This window comes from Pinus tabuliformis, chromosome 9 (assembly GCF_031772625.1).
Source record: "Pinus tabuliformis cultivar Carrire ecotype Pingquan chromosome 9, CPIR1, whole genome shotgun sequence".
NCBI lineage: Eukaryota > Viridiplantae > Streptophyta > Pinopsida > Pinales > Pinaceae > Pinus > Pinus tabuliformis.
Window position 1 is genome coordinate 244,624,776 of NC_142307.1, and position 18,565 is coordinate 244,643,340.

Below are 18,565 nucleotides of genomic sequence, written 5' to 3' on the forward strand. Positions count from 1 at the left end.
AAAAAAAATAGCTTTACGGATAAGTTGAAAAGTTAGTGTAATGTAAAATTTAGGTTAATATAAATTAAAAGAATATATCCATTTATTTGATTCTAAGATAATATATAAATTTATATTATTTTAATTATAAAAAAATAGCTTTACGGATAAGTTGAAAAGTTTGTGTAATGTAAAATTTTAGGAGTGAAAATTGACTAAAATATACTTAGTTTTAGATCATTGAACCAATTTGTTTATAAAAATATAATCTAATAAAAAATTATAAACTTATTTATTATAATAGAAAAACAAATTATATGTATTTAAATTTCAAGTTAATTATATAATTTGGTGTTATTTTTTTAACATATAAGTAAATATGATGATGGCGGTGATGATTAACATTCACTATAACATTTTATTTCCATGACGAAAAAGAAGGGAGAAAATCACTTTTGGATCACCATAGTTTTGTTGAGTTAATAAGTCAAGAAAGTTGATAGTGACAATGATGATGATGAGAAAAAAGGTTCACTATGATCAATATGGCCAATATGATCTTAAGAAAGAATGATATGAATTGAGAAACTTTAACATTTTATTTATGTAATCAAAAAAAAGGGAGATAAATGCTCCTAGATCACCATAGTTTTGTTGACATAACAAGTCAAGAAGGTTGGTAGTGTGGCAAAGATTTTGAAAATTAGAATTGATGTGATTAAACATTAGGCAATCCAAGAGAAAGTGTTTTTCATCTTCAACCCTATCAGTGTCACAAAGGTGACAAACTCTTTGTCCCAAGGTGTTTTGGAAATCGACAAATGCCTAATTTACATTGAAGCTCATGAGAGTTATAGTTCTTATCTTGGCAATGTTCATTTCCTTCTTAGCATTGCTCAAGATAGAAAAATAATTCTGTTTATTAAGATTGGTGTTGATCACATTCTTATAATACCTTCAACTTTTTTTTTCCCTCCAACTCCTTATTATCCCACAACTTGTCCTTAAATTTAGAAGTAATAATATTTTTAATATTATCTTTATTCTCCAAGATCGATGTAGGAGCATTAAACCCAAGAGAAAATCATCGTAAATAAGTAGACATAGGGGGTCATGTATCTTAGAGAGTTAGTTTCCTAAGTCTCAATATAATGTAATATTTAGTCTTTTAAGTGATTTAATTTGATAATGGAGGAAGATGTAAACGCTCTCAAATAAATGAGAACATGAGTTGTAAATAAATGACAAGAGTTCAAAGTAAATTACAACTCTTACACAGTTGCATGATTCGAGAAACTAGAGGGAAAGCTTTTAGGAATTTAAAGAATTTGAAGTGGGCAGAGGATTTAGGAGTCAATTCAGAGGATTTAGGAGTTGAACTAGGATTAGTTCAACAAAAGTTCTTGGCATAAATGTAAGCCTACGGGCAGAGCTCAAGGGAGGCCACTGATATAAAATAAAAGGCCCGTAAGAGACAGAGGGTCTCGAATGTATTCAATTCTTTATACTTGTTTATACAGAGGTCTATTCCAGGACTGTGTGAATGCGTAAATTCTATATTGAACCACTGAATTACATGTGAATTCGTAGGTTCTGTAACATGATTGCAGGCAGAATTCTGAAGGACGTGTAGAGCAGTAGAATGATTCAGAGGAATCATAAAGGGATCTTAGAATCCAATGGAACATTAGAGTGAAGCTCTATAGAAGTTGTGAAGTGGGAATTTGCAGAGAAATTCAACTCAAAAGAAGTTGAGCAACATAAACAGAAAGTGGAGTTCTGAAGAAATATGCAAAGGAGAGGAACGATTCAGAGGAATCGTATGGATCATTGAATCCATTTGAAGTATCCAAGTAGACAGTAACCAAAGGAACATGTGAAGATAAGTAGGAGGAGGAGTTCGCAGCAAAATAGCAGAAGAATGGGAACTTTTGAAGAAGAGCAAAACCACAAAAAACCATTGAAAATGGCAGAAAAACAGAATTAATAGAGTAGCGAAGAAGTGAAGTATGGTAGCATCTCAGCCATATGATCTTTAAGGTCAATGGCATGGATTGAGCCACATTGGCAAAATCCTTTGGAGCCATTGGAACGGGCCTTCAAAATGGAGCAGTTGCGATCATGCGAGTAAGTGTGGACCGCTAGATCAAGGTTCAGACCGACGTTTAGAACTAATCACAAATTTCAATGAGGAAGTCAATGAGTTAGTGCGATAATGCGATATGGTGGAATGCCGATAACAATAAGTTGGTAATCGGAGATCGGACCAATCACTAATCGGAAGTGTCAGAGAATGGAATGATTGGAAGAGTGCTGCAGGAAGTCTGAAGGAGCGAATAGGACAGAGTTATAATTGTGAATGTAATGGTTTTGAGTTCCGGCCTTAAGTGTTTCTGAGCGGGTTTTCTGTGTATTTTCTTTATATTGCATCAAATGTTGTGCCAAGCGATTATAATGGAAAAGAGGGGTTAAATGGTTCCGATAGTCGCATATCAGAGTCAGAAGTGGGACGAGTCTTGTGTTTAATGTTAACCATGGACTATGGCGATGAGTGATTGCAATAAAGGCGATCCTCGTTAAATGTGCCAAGACCGTACCAAAAGCGGTAAAGGTATGATTTGCATGTATTTTCCTTTGTAAATGTTGTTAAAGGGATTAAAGCACTCATGAAGGGTTTTCATGTGTTAATTATGTATTAACCAAGGTGTTTAAAGGAGAAAGGTTGTATATATGCAGTTTAAGGGTTATGAATGCCTAAATGAAGGTTATGATGAGTTATAATGTCCCGATAGGAAGGATTATAAAACAAGGCTTTGATTAAAGTCTTAGATAAAGGCTCAAGGGTTGATTAAGTTCCGATAGGAAGTTTGGCAGGGTGATTGGTTCCAATATAAAAGGAACTGTGGCTAAAAGGGCCTTAACCGTGTATGGTTTGAAGTTTTGACTCCTTTGTGAGTCAAATACCTAGGACAGATGTATTTATGCAATTGTATGCATACTCTGGGTATAAGCAGGGATAAGCCTACATCATAGTGGAATCAGAGTAGATTTGTATCAGAGAAAAATTGAAGTTGAAACAATTGGTTAAAACATAACAGAGAAATTCTATGAGATATAATTGAGAGCAGAATATGTGTTAAGGTGTTTATGCAGGCAAGAGGAAGGATCAGATTCTAATTTGACAAAAGAAGGCACATAAAGAGGTGATGTGTAGTAGAACTTGTAGATGCAAGGGAGAGAGGCAATCCATCCAAGGCACAGGCGGAATGGTAAAACACGATCATGATGAGATCTTGAAGGTGAGGTAATATGTTATGTTTAGTTTTAAATTGAGAATGTGTACTAATACACAGGTGACAACAAGAGAAGTTCTAATAGGAGAACTAGATGTGTTCTTGAAGACAGAGTAAGTAAAACACTCTGAAGGAGAAGTGGCAGTGAACCTGAAGAATCCAATGAGAGATTGGACAGAGAGGACAACTGAAGTGTTCTCAAGAGAGAGTGAGAAACTGCAGAAGCCTAGAGGGAGCAAAGGTGTTGCTCAATAGGAGGTTCCAGAAAGAGGACGAATGCTTACCAAAATACTGAGTGAGGATAGCTTAGTGAGGTAAGATTATAGCAAGGAGGACTAGTTGTTGTAGAGGCTTGTTGCAGATGAGTGAGGAGCTTATGAAGAAAGAGGAGACAAAGATGACTACTGATAGTCATAGCAGAGGTTCAGAGAGAGGCCACAACAGAAGAAAGATAAAGAAAAAGGATGCCAAGGCAAATGGAAAAAAGATGAGTCAAAAGGAAATTGACAAAGAGATTGTAGAGTTAAAAGAATAACTCGATGCATTAAGGAGGATAGTTGAACAAGGCCAGAGACTAGGTTGGGTATTGAGAAAGAAGCTAGTAAGGTGGCATGAGATGCAGAGAAGGCTGCAACAAAAGAAAGCAAAGTGGCTGAGGGGAAAACTCAAGGAAGTTGAGTTAGAAATGGAAGAGTCCATTTGTGAATCATAATAGGAAGGATTTATGGGAGAAGTTGAAGACTACACTGAAGATAAAGAGTGGAGATCAAGTGAAGATCTCAAGGATTATTGGGATAGTTCAAAACAACATGAGGAGATGCTGACTAAAGATCAAGACTTGAAGACTGAAACTTCAAGTGAGACCAAAAGGTCTGATGATTTTAAATCTAACAATTTATGTATGTTTGCAGGTGAAACATGTGGAGGACAATTTGCTGATATTGTCATAAAGGAGAAAGAAGACAAACAAAATCTAAATTCTGTTTTGGAAGAAGATGAGATAGATAGGTCTCGTATGCAGTTGGAGAAAGATATCAAGCAACCAAGTGAAGGGCTTGAGGAGATTGAAGAGGAGACCATTGAAATTTTTTTGAATCATATGGAGGATTTAGAACAACAAGGAGATATGATGGCTGAAATATCAAGTGGGACCACAGGGTCTTATACTTTTAAGATTGATAATTTGTCTGTGGATGCAGAACAAATGCAGGAGAATGTTAATGCAGATGGTGAGACAAGAATAGCTCATGGGGAAGATAAAAAACAAAAGATTGAACGCACACTTGAAGAAGAGACTATGTTAACTGAAAACATAGTAAAATATCATCAGTTCACTATGATGATAGGTACAGTGGAAATACCCATGGAAGTCGTTGAGAAAGACGGACATCTACTGAAAGATGTTAAGAAGGAAGAAGTCTATGCAAAAGACTTAGAAAAGGGAGAAAGAACACTAATAAAGGAGTGTTTAGCAGAGGATAAACAATCTTTTGAAGTTGTTAGAAGTGTGGAGAAATATATTTCAGAAGATAAAAACATTGAAGTAAAGGAGGATGGAAAATGTCTCTTAAATGAGAGAAGAAGTGACTTATTGCAGCAGGAGGAACTTAACAATGCATGGATGTGACAACACAGAGACAAGTTCTTGTGAAATAAGGAGGTGAAATTCAGTATGAAGAGCTGATATGTGAAGCAACAGTTGAGATTGTTGAACCTTATGATTTCCAAACTAATAATTTGTGTATAAATGCAAGAAACATAAGTGATGATGAAATACTTGCGAAGTGTCACAAAGAAATTGCATTTCTGGAATATTTGTTGGAAAATTTAGAGTATGACAGTATGATTGCAAAAGAAGAAGTTCACTATAGTGAACAAGAGAAGGAAAACATCATTAAAGCAGATGGTGTGGAAGAAATACTAGTGTAAAGTCTCATGAATTCTTTTGAGAGTTCAAATCAGCATACTGGTGTGCTAACAGAGGAGAAAGAAACAGTGTAGCAAGTTGAAGTGTTGTCAAAGGGAGATAAGGCACAAAAGCCTTATGTTTTTTGTTTTAACAAGTGTTTTGTGAGTGCAGGTTTTGTTGCAAATGCTAGAGGAGATTTGGCACAGATGAGCATGAAAGAAGAGAATTCTATGGAAGAATTTAGTCCATGGAATAGAGAATTTAAATTGCTGGATAGAGTGCTGGGCAGTCATGATTCAATCGTGAAAGAGGGTAAGGATGATAGGGAGGCAGCAAGAATAATAGAACAAAAAGAAGAGCAGCAAATTGAAGAACTATTGGACAACAGCAACAACCTAAAGCAAAGAGAAAGGGGAAGAAGTAAGAAGCAGAACATGGAATAGTCCAAGGATGTACAGGAGACAGAGATTGAAGAAATGTGAAAACTGATGATGAAGCAGTCTAAATGGAGGAAAATGGTAGAAGAAGGAAGTATGATAAATCAAAGTATGAACTTCATTGACAAAGAGGAAAAAATGGAGAAAAAGACAACAAAAGGGCAGCAGCAACAAAGGAACAAGACATTTGGGCGGTTACAAAACAAAGTACGGGATCCAAGAAGACAAAGGTCAGAAGACACAGAATCAGGATACCATGAATATTTTCTACTTTGGGAGTTTGATGTAGGAGCATTCAACCCAATAGAAAATCATCGTAAATAGGTAGACATAGGAGGTCATGTATCTTTAGAGAGTTAGTTTCCTAAGTCTCAAGATAATGTAATATTTAGTCGTTTAAGTGATTTAATTAGATAATGGAGGAAGATGTAAATGCTCTCAAATAAATGAGAACATGAGTGGTAAATAAATGACAAGAGTTCAAAGTCAATTACATCTCTTAAACAGTTGAATGATTCGAGGAACTAGAGAGAGAGATTTTAGGAATTTAATGAATTAGAAGTGGGCAGAGGATTTAGTCGTCAGTTCAAAGGATTTAGGAGTCCAACCAAGATTAGTTCAACAAAACTTCCTGGCATAAATGTAAGCCTATGGGTAGAGCTCAGGGGAGGCTGCTGATATTGAATAACAGGCACGTAAGAGACAGAGGGTATTGAATGTATTCAGTTGTTTATACTTGTTTATACAGAGGTCTATTCCAGGACTGTGATTATGTAATTCTATATTGAATCACTGAATTACATGTGAATTTGTAGGTTTTATAACATGCTTGCAGGCAGAATTCTGAAGGATGCATAGAGGAGTAGAATGATTTAGAGGAATCACAAGGGTATCTTAGAATCCAGTGGAATATTAGAGTGAAGCTTTGGAGAAGTTTCGAAGTCGGAATTCACAGAGAAATTCAACTCAGAAGAAGTTGAGCAAGAATGTATTCAGTTGTTTATACTTGTTTATACATAGGTCTATTCCAGGACTATGTGATTATGTAATTCTATATTGAATCACTGAATTCCATGTGAATTTGTAGGTTTTATAACATGCTTGCAGGCAGAATTCTGAAGGATACATAGAGGAGTAGAATGATTTAGAGGAATCACAAGGGGATCTTAGAATCCAGTGGAATATTAGAGTGAAGCTTTGGAGAAGTTTCGCAGTCGGAATTCACAGAGAAATTCAACTCAGAAGAAGTTGAGCAACGGAAACAGAAGGTGGATTTCTGAAGAAATACGCAGAGGAGAGGAACGATTCAGAGGAATCGTATCGATCATTGAATCCATTTGAAGGATCCAAGAAGACAGTAACCAAAGGAGCATGTGAAGATAAGTAGGAGGGGGAGTGCGCAGTGAAATAGTAGAAGAATGGGAACTTTTGAAGAAGAGCAAAACCACAGAAACCCATTGAAAATGGTGGAAAAACATAAGTAACAGAGTAGCGGAGAAGTGAAGTATGGTTGCATCACAGCTGTCGGATCTTTAAGATCAATGGCCCGATTTAGTCGCATCGGCGAAATCCTTTGGAGCCATCAGAACGGGTCTTCGAAATGGAGCGGTTGTGATCACGTGATTAAGTGTGGACCATTGAATCAAGGTTCAGATCGATGGTATAGAACTAATCGCAAATCACAATCGGGAAGTCAAAGAGTCAATGCGCTGGTGCGATATGGTGGAATGCCGATACGCTAATAGCGATCAGTCGGGGATCGGAGATCGGACCAATCGCTAATCAGAAGTGTCGGAGAATGGAATGATTGGCGGAGTGCTGCAGGAGGTTTGAAGGAGCGGACCCGACAGAGTTATAATTGTGATTGTAATTGTTTTGAGTTCCATCCTATGTGTTTCAGAGTGGGTTTTCTATGTATTTTCTTTATATTGCGTTAAATGTTGTTTCGAGTGATTATAATGGAAAAGAGGGGTTAAATGGTTCTAATAGTCGCGTATCAGAGTTGGAAGTGGGAAGAGTCCTGTGTTTAATGTTAACCACAGACTAAAGCGATGAGCAATTACGATAAAGGTGATCCTTGTTAAATGTGCCAAGATTATACCAAAAGTGGTAAAGGTATGATTTGCATGTATTTTCCTTTGTAAATGTGGTTAAATGGATTAAAGCAATGTTGCACGAAGCGGGAGCGAAGCGGAAGCGTTTTTTGGAAGCGGGGACGCCGAAGCGTCATTTTCCAAAAATCTAGGAAGCGAAGCGTCCGCGGAAGCATCTGCTATATATATATATATATATATATATATATATATTTATATTTATATTTGTTTGCATTTATACTCAAAACAAACATCCCAAATACCAAATTAATTGTAGAAGACATGAAAACATGCATATTTTTGCATAAATCAAGATAGATCTGGCATCCATGATTCCATTGTAGTTACTAGTATGTAAAACAATCATCTATATTCTAGCTATTACAAACATACATCAAATTTTTAAGCATATTATAAAACATAAAACATTTAAGCATATTATAAAACATAAAACATAGAGCATATTATGATTTATCTAGCAAGTGAGCAACTGTCAACATTTGTCATGTCCAAAATTCAAATAATAATGTTTACAAAATATGTCACTTGGTCACCGCCAAGCCAAAAAGGTTCAAAATTCAAATTCACAAGTCTACAAGTCTAATGAGTAATCTATGACAAAAAGTAGTAGATTTTGAATATATCTACTAATCTCTCCTCCTTCCACCACGAATAGAACGTGGTGGCGGGCCTCCACGTGGTGGCAATGAAGAAGATGGTGCCTGTGGAAGTCGTGGCACTGAAACTGATGAAGAAGAACCCCCTGTTGTTGGTGTTGAACCATGGAACCTAGGAACCAAGGGACCAGATGGGGGTGGGGGTGGGGGTGGTGGCATATCAACACGGTCATCATCATCCTAGAATCGCTCAAAAAATTCATGCAAAAAAAAAAAACACTAGTTAACAAAAAAATTAAAAACATGAATTAGAGAAATGCTTTATAAGGGAAAATTGGAAAATTCATACCACAATGGACATACCTGGATAAGAGCATCGTCTAATTGCTCTAGTCGCAACACTCCATCGTCCAAATTGGGCTCCTCTGGATTCTTGTCCCAAATCAACAAGTCTTTATTAGACTTTGCATCTTCACAGAAATGGGACAACAATCGCAAGTTGTAATGAACATAAACCAAGCTCTCTGCCCGGTCTAAACTCAACCTGTTCCTTTTAACACTGTGGATGAAAGAATAAGAGCTCCAGCACCTCTCTGCAGAAGAAGTGTTTACCACCTGTGATAGCACCCGCAATGCCAAACTCTGTAGAAGTGGAGTACCCCCTCCATGCATGTTCCACCACTCAAGAGCAGAAAAAGTCTCTCGATCTTTAATCGCATGCATGCTCCCAAATGGACCAGTGTTGAGCGTATAGTTGCTCAGGGATTAATTTACTCAATGCAGCCATATATTTATTGTGAACCTCTTGATCTTGGTGTGGTTTTCTCCTGCTTCCCCCCCAGGTGCTGGTGTTGAAAGCCATGATGGATGATAGTATTTAGGTGTCAAAACATATGCTAATGCATGCAATGGAACATTTAGCATTTCCCATCGGTTTTCCACCTCTACACGAATATAATTGTACAAGGTGGTATCTCTAGGCTCAACAATGTCTTTAATCTGCCCCAACATGCTATCCATTTGCTCATACACCTCCCCAATTACTGGTCGATTTGAATCTGCAAACTTGATCATGTAATAAATTGGTTTGGTGAATTTCAAAACATATTTAACCTGTCCCCAAAAGTAACTGTCAAGAACAGTGTCCTTGACTGCATTAGCACCATCTATGTCAGTGTTAATTTCATCCCATGTTTCAACACACACCAGATTAGTTAAATCTTGTCTCACCTTCACTAGCCGCCTAAAGGTGAGGTAATAACTAGCAAATCTTGTCTTTGCAATTTTAAGCAATTGCAACTTGGAGTAAGTGCCATAGAAGTAGTTTACCCTTGTATGCCCTGTGATGAATTTAATGAGCTGCTTCCCTTTCCTGTAAACCTCAGCAATCCACCCACATTCTTTGTGTTTCACAATATCATGCATCAAAAGGTTCAATGTGTGAACCAGGCACCCAGACCAAAAGATGTGTGGATGAGTACGCTCAACAATTTTTCCTGTTGCCTTACAATTTGCTGCATTATCTGTGATCACTTGAACCACATTATTCGGACCAACATCTTTGATTGATTTCAATAGGAGATCTGCAATGTTTTGTGTAGATGCAGTGATGGAGGAGGAGTCATGACATGCAATAAATACTGCACCACTAGAAGAAACACCAAGAACATTTATCAAATGTTGGTTTCTAATAATTGTCCACCCGTCTGATACAATGGATACCCCAGAATCTACCCACTCATTTGTAAAATGTGTCAAAGCTCTTTGAACCTTAGCTTTTTCTCTTTCTAATAACACTGTTCTAGCTTTCTCATAGTTGGGGGCCTTGTATCCTTTTGGGGCTTCATTGATGGCCTTTACCATTTCATGCCAATAGGGAGAGCGAAGCACATTGAATGGTACACCGCAAGCACAAAGAAAACGGACTATCTTTCCATCCACATCATCCCTCCCAGCAACATTAAGGAAATCCCCTATTGTTCTTCTACCTCCAGAGCTTGCAGAAGTACCATGGGGAGATGAGCAACTACCAAATTTAGAGGTTGCACTTGATTCAGAATGAGTTTTTTGTTTCTTGTTTTTTTGTTGTGCAGCCATCTCTATTTGGATGTATTTTCTTCTTTCTTCAGTTGAAATGTTTGGGCAAATTTGTACCCCCACAGAACCCTTTTTTTCATCACTGTCCAGCACCCCACAAAGATGCCTCCTCAGACGGGTATATAAACCACAATATGGTTTTCCTCCATGACAACCATGAGGGCACACAAATTTGTAAGACCTACCACCCTTTCCCCCATCAAGTTTGGTCACATAGTTCCACAAGGGTGTTGATGTAGCTTTACCATCTTGTGTTTCAGTGTCCCCTTCAAGTTCATCCCCTTCCTCTTCAAACCCTTCCTCCTCCTCATACATTGAGTCACTACTATTAGGACCATCACCAATTTCCTCTTATGTTTCTTCCCTTCTATTCCTCACCCTTGCCATCATTAAAACCAAGAGTGGAATGATACATAGAAGCCAGAAGAACACCATCTTGGAATATGGATATAGGTGGTGGACAATGGCAACCTGTAAATAAAGGAGCAAGTAGAAACAATGGGAAAGAGTAGGAGAGGGAGGAGAAAAATACAAAAAAATTGTCAAAAAAACAAGGGAGTTTGGGGTTTGAACTTACCTGATACATAGAAGCCAAAAGAACACCATCTTGGAATATGGATATAGGTGGTGGACAATGGCAACCTGTAAATAAAGGAGCAAGTAGAAACAATGGGAAAGAGTAGGAGAGGGAGGAGAAAAATACAAAAAAATTGTCAAAAAAACAAGGGAGTTTGGGGTTTGAACTTACCTCTTTAGCTCTTGTAGATGAAGTCCTCCAAGCTCTTGCTCCAAGCTCCTCCTCCTCCTAGCTCCTCCTTCTTCACTCCTCCAAGCTCTCCTCTCTTCTCCTCTCCTTTCCTCTCTTCTCTTCTCCTCTCCTCTCTTCTCTTCTCCAACTCTCATAAACTCAAAGTGAGAAAATGAGGAATGAATGGGGGCTTTATTCTTTTCATTCCTCACCTTAACCTCACTCTAACCTCACCCTAACCCACCCCCTTAATGTTGAGTTAACATAACTAAAAAAAAAAAATTAAAAAATGCGTTTTTCTCCCTTGGGCGCGCCCCTTTTCGGCGAAGCGTACGGAAGCGTGCGTGAACTGCACGCTTCCTACTCCGAAGCGCCACGCTTCGGCGGCCTGAAGCGTCGTACGAAGCGCGCTTCGGAGCCATGGAAGCGGCGCTTCCGGCCGGCGCTTCGGAAATTCCAGGAAGCGTTTTAAATTGCCGAAGCGCCGCTTCCATAATTCCGAAGCGCGCTTCGTACGGCGCTTCCTAGGCGCTTCCGTACGGGGCGCGCTTCGAAGCTTCGATCCGGGGGGGCGCTTCGTGCAACACTGGATTAAAGTGATGATGAAGGGCTTTCATGTGTTAATTATGTATTAACCAAGGTGTTTAAAGGAGAAAGGTTGTATATATGCGGTTTAAGGGTTATGAAGGCCTAAATGAAGGTTATGATAAGTTATAATGTCCCGATAGGAAGGATTGTAAAACAAGGCTTTAATTAATGTCTTAGATAAAGGCTCGAGGGTTGATTAAGTTCTGATACGAAGTTTGGCGGGGTGATTAGTTCCGCTATAAAAGGAAATGTGGCTAAAAGGGCCTTAACCATGTATGGTTTGAATTTTTGACTCCTTTTTTAGTCAAATACGTAGGACAGATGTATTTATGCATATTGTGGGTATAAGTGGGGGTAACCCTACATCAAAGATGATGTCCTCCTTTACCCCCAATGGTCTAGCTAAGATTGGGCATCCTTACGCCAACCTCGCTTAAGCCAAAGGTGGGGGTTTTGGCTAGAGTTAGAAGAAATTTTGGGGAGCCCCTTGGCTTCCACTTATACATGAGATACCTAATCATAGTCATGTTTTTAATTGGGGAAATACTAGCTTGAATCAAGAGGAAAGGGTAGTGATTGTTTTCTTAATCTTAACACTACTACACACAATGGTGGCTTGAGATGCTTTTTAAAGACGAAAATACTTTTTACCTCAAAATTTTTTCTTCATTATCTTCAATTAAAAATAAGATAGTTAAGTGTCTTAATTAAGACAAAAGAAATAATCAACCTAGGAAGGGATGTTGAATTTGTGTAACTATCTTAATTGAGACAAAATAAATAATTATTGTATGGAAGGATGTTGAAGTTATGGACTTAATATGGCGTGTTGAAAATTCCAAGGCAGAAACAACTTCCTTATACTAGGCTTAATTTCTTGAAACCCTTAGTGATTAAGAAAACGATGTTGCAGATAACGAAGAATTAGATAGATTAGGTTTTGGTATTTATATATCTGCAACCAAGTTCCCATTGGATCCACTTTTATTCCCCACATTTTTCCGTCTATTGTCTTTCCCACTTTGACATATATATGGAGCTCCATCAAATTTGGAAAATTTGTAAAATCCTTCAAACTGCACATACCACTCTCACCTTCGTCCACTCCCAGCACAACATTTCCCGTCAACAAGCCTAGCTTTTTCAATGACGTAAGTTGAGATATCCCACGTGGTATCCCCACTAGTATATCACACTCATCTAGATCTAAATGCTTGAGATTTTTCAGCTCTCCTATTGTACATGGCAAGGATTTTAGCCATCGACAGTCTCAAAGATGCAAAAAATGCAATCGAGAAAGATTGCATACCTCGGCGGGGAGAGTACTGATTTTAGTGCCATTCAACCCCAGAAACTCAAGATGTTTGAGTTGCCACATCAACTTTGGCAACGATGTTATATTGGTGTCGCTAAGATCCAAAACCCTTAGAGAGGGGAGTTTGAGTAAGAAGCCATTTGGAACTTCTCTTAAACCCTCATTTTGGGCTAAGATCAAAGTTGCAAGTGTTGTTGGACATATGAAATCTGTGGGCATAAATGCAATATTATTATAATAGCAAATTGCTATTCTCTTACAATCGTCCATCACTTTTTTTGCAGGAAACTGGTCCATATTTTGACTTGTTCTAAATAAACATTTTTCTTCCTTTTCACCAATATGGAGCGCCATATCACAAAGAATGTCATGAAATTTTATCGACTTCTTTGGCCAATAACAATATCATTGCTAACGTGCTCAAACAAGCAATGTTCTACTAAAATATTTACATACCTGCCTCCTACTACCATTAATTGGCTTTTGTCTATGCTACTAACCAATCCCTCCCCTATCCACATCTCCACCAATTCCTCCACCTCAATCTCTGCGTCTTTGTCAAAGGCACCACAATATAGAAAATAGTTCTGTAAGTTACAATCGTAACTCCATTTGAGTCACCCATAGAGGTCTTCATCAATGCCACTGTACAACTTTAAAAAAACATGGTCTAAATTTTTCATTTGAGTTAGAGAAAAACTCCACTCATCACTAGAAGTATTACCCTTCATTGTTGTTGCAACAACATTTATCACCAAAGGTAGACCTTTACACTCTTCTGCAATTTCTCTAACAATATCCTCTACAATTTTTGTAGGAGCATGGCCTGCATTTAAGGAAATTCTGCCAAACAATCCCCATCCTCCTTCCATGGATAGGGGTTTTATTTGTATGTAGTCATCATTTGCCACCATTTTTCGAATCACTTCTTTGTTGTGGGTAGAGATTACCACTCTACTACCTCTATAATTTCCCAAAGGGATTCCCAATTCTTCTTCCAGGTGGATTTGATTCCACACATCGTCTAGAATGAGCAGAAGTTTCTTCTCCTTGAGATAATTAGAAAGTTCCCTCTTTCGCATGTCAAGAACAGCAGAACTGCTCTCAGCATTAGAACTGTCCATCCCCAGGTTTAAACTAATTTCTTTCGCAATAACACTCTGCAACTCCTGAATGTTAAACTTTTTTGAAACAGTTAACCAAATCACGTTTTCAAACACATTACCTTTCTTGTGGGTGTTAAAGACCATTCTCAGCAACGCCGTCTTGCCAACGCCACCCATGCCAATGATGCATATTACCTGAAATTGATGATCTTCCGCATCTTCAAGCCTTCTATTCAGCCACATCTCCGCTTCTTTTATCCCAGATCCCACAAAGCCAGACTCCGGTACTGGCTGAAGTAATGCCCCTGCTTCCAGTGGCTCAGAAGAAACAATCCCTTGAGTAGAACTTCTGGTTGAAATGGAATTTTCAAGATTGTTGGGCGCTCAATGATATTTAATTTGCATTCTCTAATTTTTCCACACAATCTGGGCTTGCAGAAGCGGCAATCTAAGCAACCTTTCCATTGTTGGGAGCGTTGTATGACGCTCTCCGCATCTTGCAGGGAAATTCGGAGCCTTTCCAACCCATCATTTAGAGGGGGAGGGATAATTCTTTGCTGATGTTGAAATTGGTTGACCATGTCATCTAAGAAGACTCTGACACTACTTAGCTTTTCTTGCAAAAACTGTGTGTTTCTTTCCAAGTGAATAACATCATCTATGGTTTGGACTAGTGGAGAAATAACAACGCTAACAACACTGCTTATGATGTTGGCTATTGCTCTAGTGCAAACGGCCTCCATGGCTTTTGCAACGACAAAGCAAGCAGAGGGAAAAAGCAGAAACAATATGGAAAATAAATTTTGCAAATAGAGAAAAAGCACAAGCAATATGAAAAAGCAGTAGATATTTGCAGACAAAATAATATGTATGGAAGGTGAGGTGAATAGGTACAACAATGAATCCAATTAATATAAAGCGAGCAGTGGTCGTTTCTCCTGATTTTCTTTGGGCAGAATGTGACGGAAAAAAGGAAAAGTGAGAATAAAAGGAAGGAAGGAAGCAGTATGAGTGTGACCAAAGAAAAGAAAAAGCAGGAGAGCTGAAAACCATGAAGGCACATGAGTGCGACCGCATAAAGAAAAGGGGGAGAATAATAAACAGGGGATACTAGCAATGCAACATAAAACAAACTTGCAAACAGAGCAAAAGCAGAACGAATATCGAAGGAAGGAAGGAAGCAGTATGAGTGTGACCAAAGAAAAGAAAGAGCAGGAGAGTTGAAAACCATGAAGGCACATGAGTGTGACCGAAGAAATAAAAGTGGGAGAATAATAAACAGGTAAGGCTAGCAATGCAACGCAAACAAACTTCTTATACATATACATATATATAAATTCTTATCGAATTCTATTTTTACACAATATTACATTTGTTCGAATACATATAAATATGCTCAAGATAAACATCACAAATATATATATATATATATATATATATATATATATATATATGAACAAAAAGTATATGTTTTACACAAGTGAAACGAACACTCAAGTAGAGATTTTACTAGTTATATTGGTTTTTTTTTTTTTTTTTTCAAAAAATACAAATTTGTAAGTATCAATTTTAACATAGTGCTATTCTTTTTCAAAAAAAATATTACAAATTTGCAAGTATCAATTTTAGCATAGTCCCTAAGCATATAGATATTTTGAAAAATCATGTAAAAACAAAGCTACACATGTTTGATATCTATGTCCATATTGTTCTAATGGACTATGTCAATGCCTGAAATTTGGAGTTGTTTGAACCAATTCACCATCACTCTATACAGTTGACCATGCAATTAAATGCATCTAGTTTTGAATCATGCTTTGAAAGCTATATATCTCATCTATAGTCTTTTAGCGAAGGCGATTCCATTATTATGGAAGATTCCCTATCTAGTGTATCTTCTTGAGTTTTAGGCTTTCACAGTGACAATGGCCTTTTTGTATAAGTCCAATCTTTTGAATCTTCAATTATTTTTTGACCTCTTAAATTTCACATGTAAAATATTTGTCATCATGCTTACACCCAAACAATACCTATTTGATAAAGGAGTCTTATTAGTCCACGCATAAAGCTTTGACTTCTGACTTAAAGTCTAATGTAAATTACTAAACTCAAGTAATTCTAATAATAATAATAATAATAATAATAATTTAAAACAACAAAGGATGAAAAGTTATAATTCCAAACTAAGGCAAATTTCTTAACTCCTATAAACACCAACATGAAAAACTTCCAGCAAAAAAAATTTAAACATGCAAAACAAAAACAAAAATCGACAACAAAACCAAAAACCAAAGAACAAGCTCCACCAAACCAAATTTAAAGTCCTTCAAAGTATTGAGATCTCCAAACATTATGGAAGCCCAAACACTAGTATTAAGGAGAAATCTCCTACAAGGATGAAGGAAAAGAACAATTGATTGTATAAAGGTATTAATGGGCCTTTAGATATGAACTGAGGTCATATCTAAAGGCCCATTAATACCTTTATACAATCAATTGTCCTTTTCCTTCATCCATGTAGGAGATTTCTCCTTAATACTAGTGTTTGGGCTTCCATAATGTTTGGAGATATCAATACTTTGAAGGACTTTAAATTTGGTTTGGTGGAGCTTGTTCTTTGGCTTTTGGTTTTGTTGTGGATTTTTGTTTTTGTTTTGGATGTTAAATAATTTTTTGCTGGAAGTTTTTCATGTTGGTGTTTATAGGAGTTAAGAAATTTGCCTTAGTTTGGAATTATAACTTTTCATCCTTTTTTGTTTAAATTATTATTATTATTATTATTATTATTATTATTATTAGAATTACTTGAGTTTAGTAATTTACATTAGACTTTAAGTTAGAAGTCTAAGCTTTATGCATGGACTAATAAGCCTCCTTTATCAAATAGGTATTGTTTGGGTGTAAGCGTGATGACAAATATTTTACATGTGAAATTTAAGAGGTCAAAAAATAATTGAAGATTCAAAAGATTGGACTTATACAAAATTGCCATTGTCACTATGAAAGCCTAGAACTCAAGAAGATACACTAGATAGGGAATCTTCCATAATAATGGAATCACCTTCTCTAAAAGACTATAGATGAGATATAGAGCTTTCAAAGCATGATTCAAAACTAGATGCACTTAATTGAATGGTCAATTGTATAGAGTGATGGTGAATTGGTTCAAACAACTCCAAATTGTAGGCATTGACATAGTCCATTAGAACAATATGGACATAGATATCAAACATGTGTAGCTTTGTTTTTACATGATTTTTCAAAATATCTATATGCTGAGGAACTATGTTAAAATTGATACTTGCAAATTTGTAATATTTTTTTTTGAAAGAGAATCGCACTATGTTAAAATTGATACTTACAAATTTGTATTTTTTGAAAAAAACCAATGTAACTAGTAAAATCTCTAGTTGAGTGTTCATTTCACTTGTGTAAAACATATACTTTTTGTTCAAATATATATATATATATATATATATATATTTGTGATATTTATCTTGAGCATATTTATATGTATTCGAACAAATGTAATATTGTGTAAAAATATAATTCGATAAGAAGTTATATATATGTATATGTATAAGAAGTTTGTTTCCCATTGCATTGCTAGCGTTCCCTGTTTAGTATTCTTCCACTTTTCTTTCCTCGGTCACACTCATGTGCCTTCATGGTTTTCAGCTCTCCTGCTTTTTCTTTTCTTTGGTCACACTCATACTGCTTCCTTCCTTCCCTTGTCCATCTCAACATGTGCCTGTTTCTTTCTTTCTTCGTTCACACTCATGTGCCTTCATGGTTTTCAGCTCTCCTACTTTTTCTTTTCTTTGCTCACACTCATACTGATTCCTTCCTTGCTTCCTTCCTTCCTTCGATATTCGTTCTGCTTTTGCTCTGTTTGCAAGTTTGTTTTCCATTACATTGCTAGCCTTGCCTGTTTATTATTATCCCCCTTTTCTTTCTTCGGACGCACTCATGTGCCTTCATGGTTTTTAGCTCTCCTGTTTTTTCTTTTCTTTGGTCACTCTCATATTGCGTCCTTCCTTTTATTCTATCTTTTCCTTTTTTCTGTCACATTTTGCCCAAAGAAATTCAGGAGAAACGACCACTGCTCGCTTTATATCAATTGGATTCATTGTTGTACCTATTCACCTTGCCTTCCATACATATTATTTTGTCTGCGAATATCTATTGCTTTTTCATATTGCTTCTGCTTTTTCTCTATTTACAAAATTTATTTTCCATATTGTTTCTACTTTTTCCCTCTTCTTGCTTTGTCGTTGCAAAAGCCATGGAGGTTGTTTGCACTAGAGCAATAGCCAACATCATAAGCACGTTGTTAACATTGTTATTTCTCCACTAGTCCAAACCATAGATGATGTTATTCAC

The 18,565-nt window shown here is 36.9% G+C and overlaps 1 protein-coding gene across 1 annotated transcript; it reads right to left on the reverse strand.

Annotated features, from left to right (window-relative positions):
• Positions 1-13,693: 13,693 nt before the first annotated feature.
• LOC149148091 (putative disease resistance protein At5g63020) lies at positions 13,694-14,425 on the reverse strand. Its single transcript, XM_089442067.1, has one exon. It carries the CDS (start codon positions 14,423-14,425, stop codon positions 13,694-13,696), a length of 732 nt encoding a protein of 243 aa, XP_089298193.1.
• Between the last annotated feature and the right edge of the window lie 4,140 nt (positions 14,426-18,565).